Below are 12,039 nucleotides of genomic sequence, written 5' to 3'. Positions count from 1 at the left end.
CACGGAAAGGGCTTCGCAACGGGCGCAGGCAGCCCCCTCGAGAGCTGCCCGGGCGTGCTCCATCCCCTAACATGAGACACACATCTCATGAGAATCTCCATCCGTGATGTACCGAGGGCAAGAAAAAAAACACACCTTCTGTACATCTGGTTGCCGGACATGCTGGTAGACTTCTTCTTCAGGTACGACACACTGCTTGTAGGACTGGAGCTTTCTTCAAACAACATACAGAGCGCCTGCTGAATAGAAAAAAGCTAATGATGAGTGTGTACAGGTGTGCTTTATACTCCTCCGGTTATTCCGTCACACCTTACCGTTCTAGCAACAAGCCAATAGGATTGGAGTGATTTCATTCACGTTCAGACCTGCTTCGCCTAGAGGCGTTCCCATAGTGTCGTAACCGACGCAGTTCGAGTTCCCTCGAAGGGGAACACAAAGCTTCTCCATAACCATAGTAACTCACTCCTCACGCATGATGCGAGAGGAGAGGAAGAGAGCTGAATGAGATTACTCTGAGCAGCATGCAGGGAAATAAATTAGCCTACAATAGAATAGACTTTTGTATATTTCTTATGGTCTGAATAATTCACTAGATCTGCCGCTTGTTGCTTTTTATAAATTAAGTTGTTGATGGTCTGAAAAAGGTAGGTAGCAGACCAAACCATTGCGAGGCATACAAGGGGGGAGGGCATAATCTTTCAAAACTTAAAAACACATTGGACTCCTAGCAAATTATTGCTACGGACAACTCACAGGGACATATGCCTACCGACCCTACTAAATTTTACAACCTTCTTTTATACAGTCTTAACTCAATTTGATCAAATGTATTGTTCCTGCTTGCCTTTGTATAACTAATTTAAGGAAGGTTCATTCTTAACCTTGAAAATAACTTGTCAAAGCAAATCCTCACTGAAGTTCCACTGTTCAGATTTCAGTCACTTCTTATATGGCCTTTTTGAGTTTGCTCAGTCGTTATCAATATATAAATATTTCCTTATTATTAATAAATATAATAATAAAGATGCAAAATTTCATGCTCATGTTAAATATGGAGACTTATTCATGACCATGATTACAACTGTGTTCAATTATACTGTCAGTGATTCATCATGTTTTTATACACCTTTTATGGATGATTCACAGGAGGTATTATAGTTGTTAACGAATACATTGACACTAACAAACACTTAAAAAAGGTTTTATCTCTGCTACATTACATTTTTATAATTTACTGCCTATAAATGCTAAATAGGGAATGTCAGAATAAGGTGTTACCGTAGTTTTTTTTTGTTCATTTCTTGATCAAATTAATCATTGATACGTATATGCAATATATAAATACTGTACTGACAATCTACTCTTTTGACAGGGTGGGCTCATAAACTTTGAGAAGAGGAGGAGGGTAAGTGGCTCCTCTTGGTTGTCTTTTATGTATTTGCCTTTTTTTATGTGTGTGTGCGCGCATCCACATAACATTTGTTCAGCACTACATGCTTGTGTGGTTGGGTGTGTACAGTATATTCTCTTTGTCAAAGTAAACCAAGATATTTTCTGACCCTTGTTTTTTCAGGCATGCTGAAAGCTAGTTTAGTTTTCCTTTTTAAACATTTACACATCTCTTTAAGGAACAATATTCGGTTGTACCTTGTTGCTCGAGACAGGCTATGCAGCCCCACTCTCTGTCACTCGATCCGACGATATTTCTCTCTCCTTACAGGAGTTTGAGGTTCTGTCACAGATCCGTGTGCTGCAGGTGTCCTGTTCCCAGTACAACCTACCCCATCACCCCAGAATCGCTGCCTGGCTGCAGGGACACAAGCTGCTCACTGACCAGGAGAGGTGAGCTGAACAAAGTGTTTTACTTACCCCTCACAAAACATTCATGTGATTAGATCACAAGCAGCCCAGTTATATAATTTGAAATATGCATTGTAAAAATTCTTCTTCTGTTGTTATAGAGTTTATTTGCTATGTGGACAAATAAAGGTGTGTTGCTTTTAATAAGTTTCCACTCAAAGATACGTTGTATGCACTATAATTGATCAAAATGCCCTGTCATAGTGAGTAATGGCATCTGGTCAGTTCATGTTATCAGCTGAGACGTGGGTGCAACTCTGTGCTGTCTGAGCCTTATCATAAAGAAACAACTCCTTTGACATTTATAATGCAATATTTAGCTACATACTCATATAACGTCTGGCAGTTCATAAAATCTTTAATGTTTGCTGTAATTCTGTTGGGGAGATTTCTGTTACGCAAACTTCAAAAAATACGGAACTGAAGAGAAAAACAAACTGGCATGATGTATGCTACCTACAGAAAAGACCCAGACTAATGTCAGTTTCGGTTGCAAAAATAAAGAAATGTTGAGATTTATCCTTTTGAATAAATAAACAAGCAAGCATTTCTTAGTTCCTTTCAGAACTAAAAACAGAAATTTTTTTTTTCTAAAAATGTTGATCCTCCACCAAACAGTAGAGGTGCCAACTTACAATGAATACACTACAAAAGTAGACATTTAACAATCAAATTTCTTTCTTTATTATCTGTTATCTGTTTTAATTGGAGCAATCTAGCAGTGTTTCAGGAGCAGGGCCACACCTCAATCATGCCACTTCCAGCATTCCTATAAATACCCATCTCCTCCTCTTTCACTCTCGTATTCTGCATCCTTTGAAAAACCCTGAAATGTTTTTGATGAATATATATAAATCATTTTAGAATTAGATCAGACTGTTTCATCTGCGCTGTGGTGCAACTGCACAGCAGTTTTTTCACCTTCTTGAGGTATTTCCTTTCATGTATATTAAATCATTATTACCAGTATTAGCTGCATCGCCCCACACTTACTTGTTTAGTGTCTGTATTTTGATTTTAAACATCTCAAACATCACCAGAAATCGTTGATATAATTTTAATTGATCTAATTATTATGATATAATGGAATAAAATTAGATTCTCATATTGACAACAATATACAATAAGGAACTGTTATATGTCATGGCAATAATCAATAAATTGACACCTCAACCGATTGATAAAGCATGTTTAAAAATATAATATATTATTATTCTTGAGGGTTTTCGTTTACATTATTCTATTCCATCAATCCTCTGAAACTAAGTAAAGTAAAAACAAAAATATGATTACCATAAACATGCCACATGCCATGGTCTGGTTTTTAAACCGCAGTACACCATGGATATTAAAAAAAAAAGTTTACAGAGTGCTTGGGGACGCCTCAGTCAACTCAAGTCAAATGCAGCACATTTTTCAACAAGATATCACAACTCAGAATGTGCTCTAGAGAGGGCCATTCAACGGCTAAACATCTGTAGCAGGATTTAATTTCTGTTTTTGTTACAGCTACGAACTGTCGAGGAATCTGGAGCCTCCAGTGGACCTGTGTTCGCCAAATCCCCGGAGCCGCTGCACACTCGCAAAGAAACTGTCCTTGTGAGTATCACGGTATGGTCTCATTTCAATGTTCAAATACACACAGTCATAGTAGGAACTGACCAAACTCCATTTACTGACTCTCTTTTTCTTCCAAAACATGAAAGGAATTGAGTTTGATTTGTCCTATGCAGTGTTGATACACAGTAGAAGGAAAATTAATTCTATAAAACTATATAACTGTGTATAAAACAGCAGTTTTTCTGGCTTCTTTGATACAAGGTCAAGTGTCTTCAGTCTCTTGTCAGCGAGCGAAGGATTAAAAAAACTCCCCTCTGACCAGATCAGCGTTACGTCTTCTGGATCCAGTGGATCTGAGATGGAGGATCTCTGCTCCTCAAACTCAGGCTGTTCCATCAGATTGCAGGTGAACAGCTGTCTGTGTGTGCGTGCATGTATCTGCCTCACTGTCTTATAGCCTTGTTTTCTTTCCATCCTTTGTCCACAGTTGTGCTAACAGTGGTTTCTTTGTTGAACGCTTTGTCATGCTGTGCCTTCATCTAATGGCCGTCTGTGTTCAGCACAACATCCACTATTTACACTTCGCAAACAATCATCCTGTTATATGTAGTCAAACAAACCCCTGAAGCACTGAAGCATTTGTTTCTAGAAGAGTGCATGCAGTAGATTGCCAGAAATGCTTTTTGCTATGTTTTTTTTTTTTTTTTTTTTTATAATTTTTTTTAAATAAATCACTGAATCAAGAGGACCCTGCAATGGCCTGGCGACCGGTCCAGGGTGTACCCCGCCTTTCGCCCGATGTCAGCTGGGATTGGCTGTGCGCGGGATAAGCGGTTGACGATGGATGGATGGAATCAAGAGGAACTTGAGCATACAGTCATAAATGTGCACAACAAATATTAGCAGATGTGAGATGTGCCTGGAGGAGATAATGAGAAGTAAGATTCACTGTATGGCTTTTAAAACCGGGAAACTTACATAATCTCCCTTCACAAAAGAGTCTCTTTAAAGGGCTGTCGAAACTAGAGTGAGTCCTCAACAAGTGGAATTTCATTAGCTGAGCTGGAGTGGGGCTGTTAAATGGTGCACAGCTGTCCCTGCTGCTCCGCGGCTCAGCAGTTTAGTTGTTCTCCGCAGAGCAATCAATTCTGAAACACTACAAATGCCATAACTCTTATTTCCAGTGGCACTCATCAATATTCTTTCTTGTTTTTGTCTCACCTTCTCTGCAGTCCTTTCACAGCTCCTGCAACAATGTGTCTGAGGTATTTTCTTCCTCCTCGTCCTCCTCTTCCTCGTCCACCCCCGGCTCCTCGTTTCCAGACTCCCCTACCCCCTCCAACGCCTCCCCTGACCGGCGGACTGATCCGAGCTCTCCTGCCACGTCCTGCGGCGGTGCTCGGCCGAAGCCCACTCTGGCCTCCCACCACAAACGCTCCGTGTCCATGATCTCCCTGCCTTTGTATAACCGTCAGGTGGCTGACTCCTGTATAATCAGGGTGAGCGTGGACCTGGGCCAGAACAACGGCAACATGTACAAAAGCATCCTGGTGAGTTTATCCTCAAGTGCTAATATCAAAATATTAGATCTTCATGGCATTTTGTTGTTTTTAATATCCAAAGATAGAAATTTAATATGATGGAATGAATTATTTTGTGTTGTACTGCATATGCACTACTACAGTGGTGAAAAGGAAATTAAATATATTTGCTCAAGTGCTGTGCTTAAGTACAGATATGAGTATATCCATGTCATGCTTCACTACAGAGAGAAATATAATTACTTTACAGTGTACATACAAACCATATGATGAGCTTAGAAAATAAAATGCATCGTTAAGATGAAACTATCCAACTTATATAGGGTAGATAAATGTACCTCCACCTTGACCAACAACAATATTAAAATACTTACACATAGTTATAATGTAATAACATATATAATAGAAAACCATTCACAAGGGGCATTTTTAATTTTGACACTTTTCGTATGTTTTGGTACATTTTGTTAATTAAATTTATGTACTTTACTGTAGTAACATTTATAATAGGGCTGCAACCAAACAGGATTTTCATTATTGATTAATCCAATTATTATTTAGCAATTGTTTAGTCTATTAAATGTCAAAAAAAATGTTGAAAAAAGGCTTATCAGAGTTTCCCACCTTTAAAGGTGAGATTAAAAAGAGCAAATAGCAAATCGTCACACTGGAGAAGCTGCATGCGGAGAATGGACAAAGGTTTTGCTTGACAAATGACTTGAATGATTAATCGATAATTAGTATTTAATAGTTGCAGATTATTTTTCTGTGCGACTGATTATGTGACTAATTGTTTCAGCTCTGATTTTCAATACAAGGTTTTTAAGATATGATAGTGTTACTTTAATTTAAAGATTTAAATGTTTTAAGACAAAAAATGAAAAATACTCTATTTGTGTCTGATATTGCTTTTCTACCAGAAAGTTCAATCACCTTGTATAGAAATAATGAACTGCTCTATAATTATCTACTCCCACTTCTTTATTGAAAAACCTAGAATCTGATACAAGATGTCTCCTACTTCACACTACCTACTTCATAGCACTTAATACTTAATAGCAAATTGTTGTCTTTCATAGTTGACCAGCCAGGACAAAACTGCACAGGTGATTCAAAGGGCGTTGGAGAAGCATCACCTTGAGCACATGAACTGGTGGGACTTCAGCCTGACACAGGTCATCTCCCAGGAAAGAGGTCAGAACACAATGACTCTTCAATCAAAAGATTTGTTGAAATAGTAAAAAAAAAAGAAAATCTTTTAAAGATTTATCTTGTTTTTCTGTTTTCAGTGTTGCTCATACCAGACAAAGCAAACGTCTTCTATGCTATGTCCACAACGGCAAACTTTGACTTTGTTCTGCGCCAACTTCCCAAAGGCCAGAAGAAACCGCTGGGAGCCACGTCGAGTCTCGGACGGTACGCAAAGTAGCACCTCCAGTCTACAAAGTCTGCACCTGGAAGATGAACTGAGGTCCTGGGATGCTCCTGGAATTTTTGTGTGTCCTCCGAGATGGTTCATTTTTTTTTCTTTCTTTTTTTTGATGCTAAGAGGTAGAAATGTGATGTGTTTATGGTAAAAGACAAGATGATGCAAAAGCACTTTATTAAGAACAATGCTCGCCTCAACAAAAGCAACTGATGACTGACTGAAAAAACCCCATCTGCATCAGATGCGCTTTTATTTCCTGTTGGAATAAACTTAGTATGAATCCTAAAAACAATTAACCCATTCCTTGACTTTTTCCCAGAGGTGAGTTCGTAATGCTTGCATGGTTTTTAAGTGCATCGATTCTTAAGCAAATGCTGACTGAGTTTTGGCCCTGAGACTTCTGCTAAATGTCACTTTCAGTAACCATATGGGCACGAAGACACACACACACACACACACACACACACACACACACACACACACACACACACTCCCCCCAGAGAGCAACACGTGCCTACATCAGTGACCTATTTATACATGAACACTGAGAAATGCCTGGCCATTTCCCAACGCAGCTGGGTGCCATTAATAACCTGTGTGTTAAAAAGGTAATGGGGGTCAGATGCTGTGTGAAGGGAGTGCAGTCGCCAAAGAACTCCTGGGGCCCCTCAGCAGGTTGTCAGCCACTCAAGATGCGATACCCCACTGTGCTTATGTGTTGCTGTGCCAGTGCCATCTGAGGAGTGGGTGGGGACGTTCTCACCAGGGATCACTGTGTTCCCGGCGACTCTCAGCTCGGCTCCTCCGGTGTTGCTGTGATACTCATCGTGCGTGGCTTGGTTCCCCCCTGACTGGAAGGATGGCATTCCTGAGCCTGGGTAACCATGGCAGCAGCAGAGACTTTGATGGACAGGACAACATGTACACGTGCAAATGGCTACCATATCTAGATAAGACAACAATATGGTTGAACTGGTGTGTGTGTGTGTGTGCGTGTGGGGAGGGAGATTTCATTGTTTTGCTATGACTAAGTTAAGTTTAAAAGCCTTTTAGATGCTGAGATGTTTTCTAATGTTTTGTATTTATTTTCTCTCCGGTTCAACTGTGGTTCACTTCCCACTGTTGATTGGGTGTTGATTTGATTGACACTTGACTCACTAGGTGGCATTAAGTTGTCTCTTAAATAAAATAATCAAAACAAAGTTTATTTTGAAACTGCTTTGATTAGTGAAGTTGTAAATTTAGAGATGTCTTACTGAGAATATTTAAAATGTAATGAAATTTGTTTAATTTTTATTTACTTGTATTGTATTTAACAAATTAGGTTCAGACTTGTGAAGCCTGGATGTAACTGGTTCTTAAATGGTTTGATATAAAGCCAAGGTTAGATGTAATCATTTCAGTGACGTCAACTGACACCAAGACAGACAGCTGATAGGGATCATATTTTGTTACACTTCAAGCTGCAGGGAGTATTTGCAAAGAGGAAGAGCTACACAATGAACAGACACACTTCAAGTTTTATCACTCAGAAGTCCCAGAGTGTTTGGGAGTCGAGAGGCTTGCTCAGGGGCATAGATGGCTGTCTAGGAACGGAACAGACTCTCACTGAGTTGTTTACCAACTCTGGTCCCCACAGATCTGGGGCTTTTAAACAGTAAACACTTTCTCAAAAGCTTATGTGTCCGCATACTCGTCAACGTCCTTTCTTGGCAGCTGAGACCTGAATTGATTGTATTTCTTGGCTTGTAAAAAATACTTTTTGTTGATAAATGATAAATGAAGAGAATGTCACAGGATTTGATATGCATCTCCACACTGTATTGACAACGTCCTAATAAATACTTTTTCAGTCGTATTTGTCTGATTGGTTTCTGCTTTTAAGCCTAAAATGTACAACTTCAAATTCAGCAACATCTACATAACTATCTGGAGCAGACATGTTTTAACATCCTGTTGAAATAAACTTGGTGTGAACCATAGACTGTAGGTGTGAACTCTAAAAAAATGAACCCATTCCTTTGACTTTTTCCCAGAGTTGTGTTGACATGCAACACACGTTTATAGGGGGAAGGAGCTCAATATCTTTTTTTTCTCCCCAGTGCAAATCACCAGGAATTATAACAGCTCTGAAAATATCCTAATAAAAGCGATTAATTCCTCTATAATGTAATAGAAAACGGTTGTGGTGCACGTGTTGCATGTCAACACAGCTCTGGGAAAAAGTCAAAGGAATGGGTACATTTTGTAAGGTTCACACCAAGTTTATTTCAACAGGATGCTAAAGCATGTCTGCTCCAGATAGTGATGTAGATGTTGAATTTGAAATTGTACATTCTAGCTTTGACTTTGCCCATGTTGTTCTCAAAACTACAATCTTGATTGACAATAAAGTGGCTAAATTCATTCCCCTAGCAAATGCTATATTAAAAAAAACAGCAGTTTTCTCAAACAAAATTGGATAAGTAAAGTAAATAAGTCAGTAAATTTAGCAAAATGGGATTTAGGCCTACAAGGCTACATTATGAAGGATGGAAAACTAATTAATCTTGTTCCAATATTTGTAGGGAGTCAAACAAACCTAAAGAATTTTCCTGAGGGTTTGAGTCTATTCTGATAGTGAATAACCTCTTTTATGTGTCTGTTTTATAATTTACCAAACAGACTTCTGCTTACTAACCCCCCGTCAGTGAAAGTAGACGAAATGACACCACTAGATGGCGCCACAGAGCTAAGATATGCTCAGCCACTGGCGAGCGAATTTACCAGTAAACTGTATTGACACGGAGACGCCACGCGGGTGTAGAAGCATCCTGCCAGTATTAGCTTAACACATTTGGTTCCTTGATATGTTTGGAAGTAAAGAGCATTCAGTCCTGCAGAGGTATTTTGTATGTAGATGTTTTGCAAGTGCAACAACGTCATCAGGTGGTTGCTCCTCGTTTTGAAACCCTCAGGGCATCATTTGCTCTACCTCTTCATTCCATCAAACCTGAATGCTTGTTTGACTTTGAATGGAGGTGATTTCATAATCTCTTTTAAACAGAAAACATCTCCACGCACAGGTTAGCAGTTCTAGAGGAGAAACAGGACACTGCACATGAGACATTCAAGGTCTTATCTGGATTTGTCCAGGAAATCGGTGTAGCAGGTCTCTAATGAAGACTGATGAGACATGGAGTTTAGTTGTCAATAAAAATCGATGATCTTCACCTCAGTTGACCCACGAGTGTTTGAAGAAGTCAGGGGCGTGTCGGTCCACAGCTGCTTTCTGTGTCAAAGTGAGGTGTGTCACTTCTGGGGAAGTCAGAAGTCCTCTCCACACAGTCTCTCTGGCCTGTTGGCCGTTTTGTTTCCTCATAAATGTAATATTAAGATCTTCATAGGCTCATGGAGCACTGACATCAGTATGTCTAAATCTAAACACTCAGTGTGTTCCCTTTTGCTTTCACACTCAGCTGCAACACCCAAGGCTCCCGCATTGTTTGCACAAGGCGTAATGACATCAGATCCTCAAACTTGGGTAAGAAGGACGTGCAGCACTCACAGCGTGGAGTAAAACAATGCATTGTTAGTATAGCTTTTCTGTCAGAACTTGTTTTTTTCATAACTTCACTGACTGCAGGCACATGTAAGGGTGTGGAAGCTATAAAAATGTTAGGTAACACCTTCCTCTGATTTCTGCTGAAGTTGAACTTGTAAAGACAGCTGCCCCCTGCCTCACCTGTGTGCACCCCCTCCCCCTCCTGTGGAAGAGAAAAGCATTCAGCTGTTTTTACAACTCAGAGCCAGTGGAAAGGGGCCATGTGTCGGCAGCTTGTGCGTGTGTGTGACATTATGTGTGTTGAGGTCTGTGAGTTGCTGTCATGTTTTTAAACACCTCTAGATGTAACACATGTGCTAGATGCTGTAAAAGCTGTAACAAAGCCAGCTGGAAGCCCTGTTTACATGTGCGGCTCTGCACACTGTTGATAAACCTTGTTCCCCATTCTCAGAAGAGGAAGCGGTGGCAAGGTGCTGAGAAAAGTCCTTGCACTGACCCCCATATGCACACAACACACACACAGAAAATCACACCATGTATACAAACACTGAATCACCGTGAGTGACAGTCGTGCCTGTTTGCACTCACGCACCCCTTGATATTCTTGGCAGGGTGCAGATTGGTTGTGCCATATGCGCACACGCTCATGCATATGCATGAGGGGCTAAATATGACTCCCCACTTCAATGCAGACATTTATGCGTTTGCCTGCACATTTAAACTCATACACAGATGTTTTGCCGCCTACATGAGTTGTGCGTGGCTTTCCACCCTCACCTCTGAAACAAACGTAGGTGATGTTGATAAGGATTGTTAACCTTTTCATCGCCATGACTAGTGTTCCCAACAAAGCAACTCTCCTGTCACACACTGGAAGCCTGTGTATACGGAGCTGGTGGAGTTATAGTGATCACATGATTCATACATTTCCATCACTATAATGAGGTGCTGCTGCTTCTCTCTTCATGCTTTTATGGCTCCTTTGAATATTTTGCTTCACCCATCCTTATACTGAGAAAGCTTTCAATAGTGTAAATCATGGTCTTCATAGCTTAAAAACTATTAACATCTGGTATTGATGGGAATCCCTGAAAGCTCTCTATGAAGCCCCAGTTGCATGCATGCTGCTTAACGCATAAGGGATGTGCTCTCCCCTACGCCGTTTACACTCCATGTAAATCATTTACTAGTTGAGTTGCAGGTACTGGGGTTAGTTTTTACAGTTTCTCGAAGTTTGTACTTTTCGATATGCAGATGATATAGTTATTCTGACATGGACCGAACAGGCAGAGTTGTTCCCTAAATTTAGTTTTCAGTTTTCATGTATTTTTAATCTGTGAAGCTTATATTTGATGCAATGTGTTTGTCATATACAGTATGTATACAGTACCATATTGGCTTGCTTTCCTTCTGTTTTCTCTTGCCTCTGTAGTTATTGCAATTAGTTACTTGGAAACCCATGTAGGCTGGGCACAGAGGTGTATGACACTTGAATAAAAATAATATTCATTCACGTATTACATATCACTGTATCTTGCTGCGCTTAGCTAAAACCCACATTGGTCATTTTTGAGTCAGTGTTTTAACACATGAGCAAAAGAACATGGAGTCATTGAGAAAATGTCGGTCAGTGTCATACTTTATTCGTTCACAGAAGTACACGTTAATCCAGTTGGAAGAGCTCCTGTCCTGAAATGTGTCAGTTTTTAGGTCAGGAATGCCTGACCTGTTTGACTTGTCTCTGAGATGCCGCTTCATAGTCCAATCAGTAGAGACGTTAACGCACTCCTTATTTCCTTAGTCATGTCTCTCCTGTACTTTCCTGGCTTCTGTGGTAAGTGTGCGTGTTAGTGGTGTTGATTGTTTTTGCAAGTGGGTGTTGTACGTGTGTGTGTTTGTTACTTGCCCATGTGTGCTTGCCTATTTTTAGACAGTTGGTGCACCTTTATGGTTGGATTTGTGCATATGTGAGTGGAGATCTGTGGAGCGCTAGCCTCTTCCTGTATGAGTCATACAGTGATGTGAACTGCTTCATTCACTCACACGCCTTGCCCAAGCACATGGCACTCGGGCAACACACTCCCTGCCTTCACGTGCTGTCCTTC

At 40.2% G+C, this 12,039-nt stretch overlaps 1 protein-coding gene across 1 annotated transcript in view; it reads left to right on the top strand.

Moving 5' to 3' along the window:
• Positions 1–8,248, top strand: part of LOC123983429 (ral guanine nucleotide dissociation stimulator-like 1) — an 18,097-nt gene extending 9,849 nt beyond the window's left edge. The window contains exons 11-17 of the mRNA XM_046069688.1: positions 1,373–1,405; positions 1,721–1,842; positions 3,370–3,459; positions 3,682–3,826; positions 4,653–4,970; positions 6,041–6,155; positions 6,251–8,248. Coding sequence (XP_045925644.1) covers positions 1,373–1,405; positions 1,721–1,842; positions 3,370–3,459; positions 3,682–3,826; positions 4,653–4,970; positions 6,041–6,155; positions 6,251–6,390 — 963 coding nt within the window. The 3' untranslated portion in view covers positions 6,391–8,248. The remainder of the gene's footprint in view (positions 1–1,372; positions 1,406–1,720; positions 1,843–3,369; positions 3,460–3,681; positions 3,827–4,652; positions 4,971–6,040; positions 6,156–6,250) is intronic.
• The last annotated feature ends 3,791 nt before the right edge of the window (positions 8,249–12,039 follow it).

This window comes from Micropterus dolomieu, linkage group LG02, assembly GCF_021292245.1.
Source record: "Micropterus dolomieu isolate WLL.071019.BEF.003 ecotype Adirondacks linkage group LG02, ASM2129224v1, whole genome shotgun sequence".
NCBI lineage: Eukaryota > Metazoa > Chordata > Actinopteri > Centrarchiformes > Centrarchidae > Micropterus > Micropterus dolomieu.
This window is presented reverse-complemented; position numbering and strand designations above follow the sequence as displayed.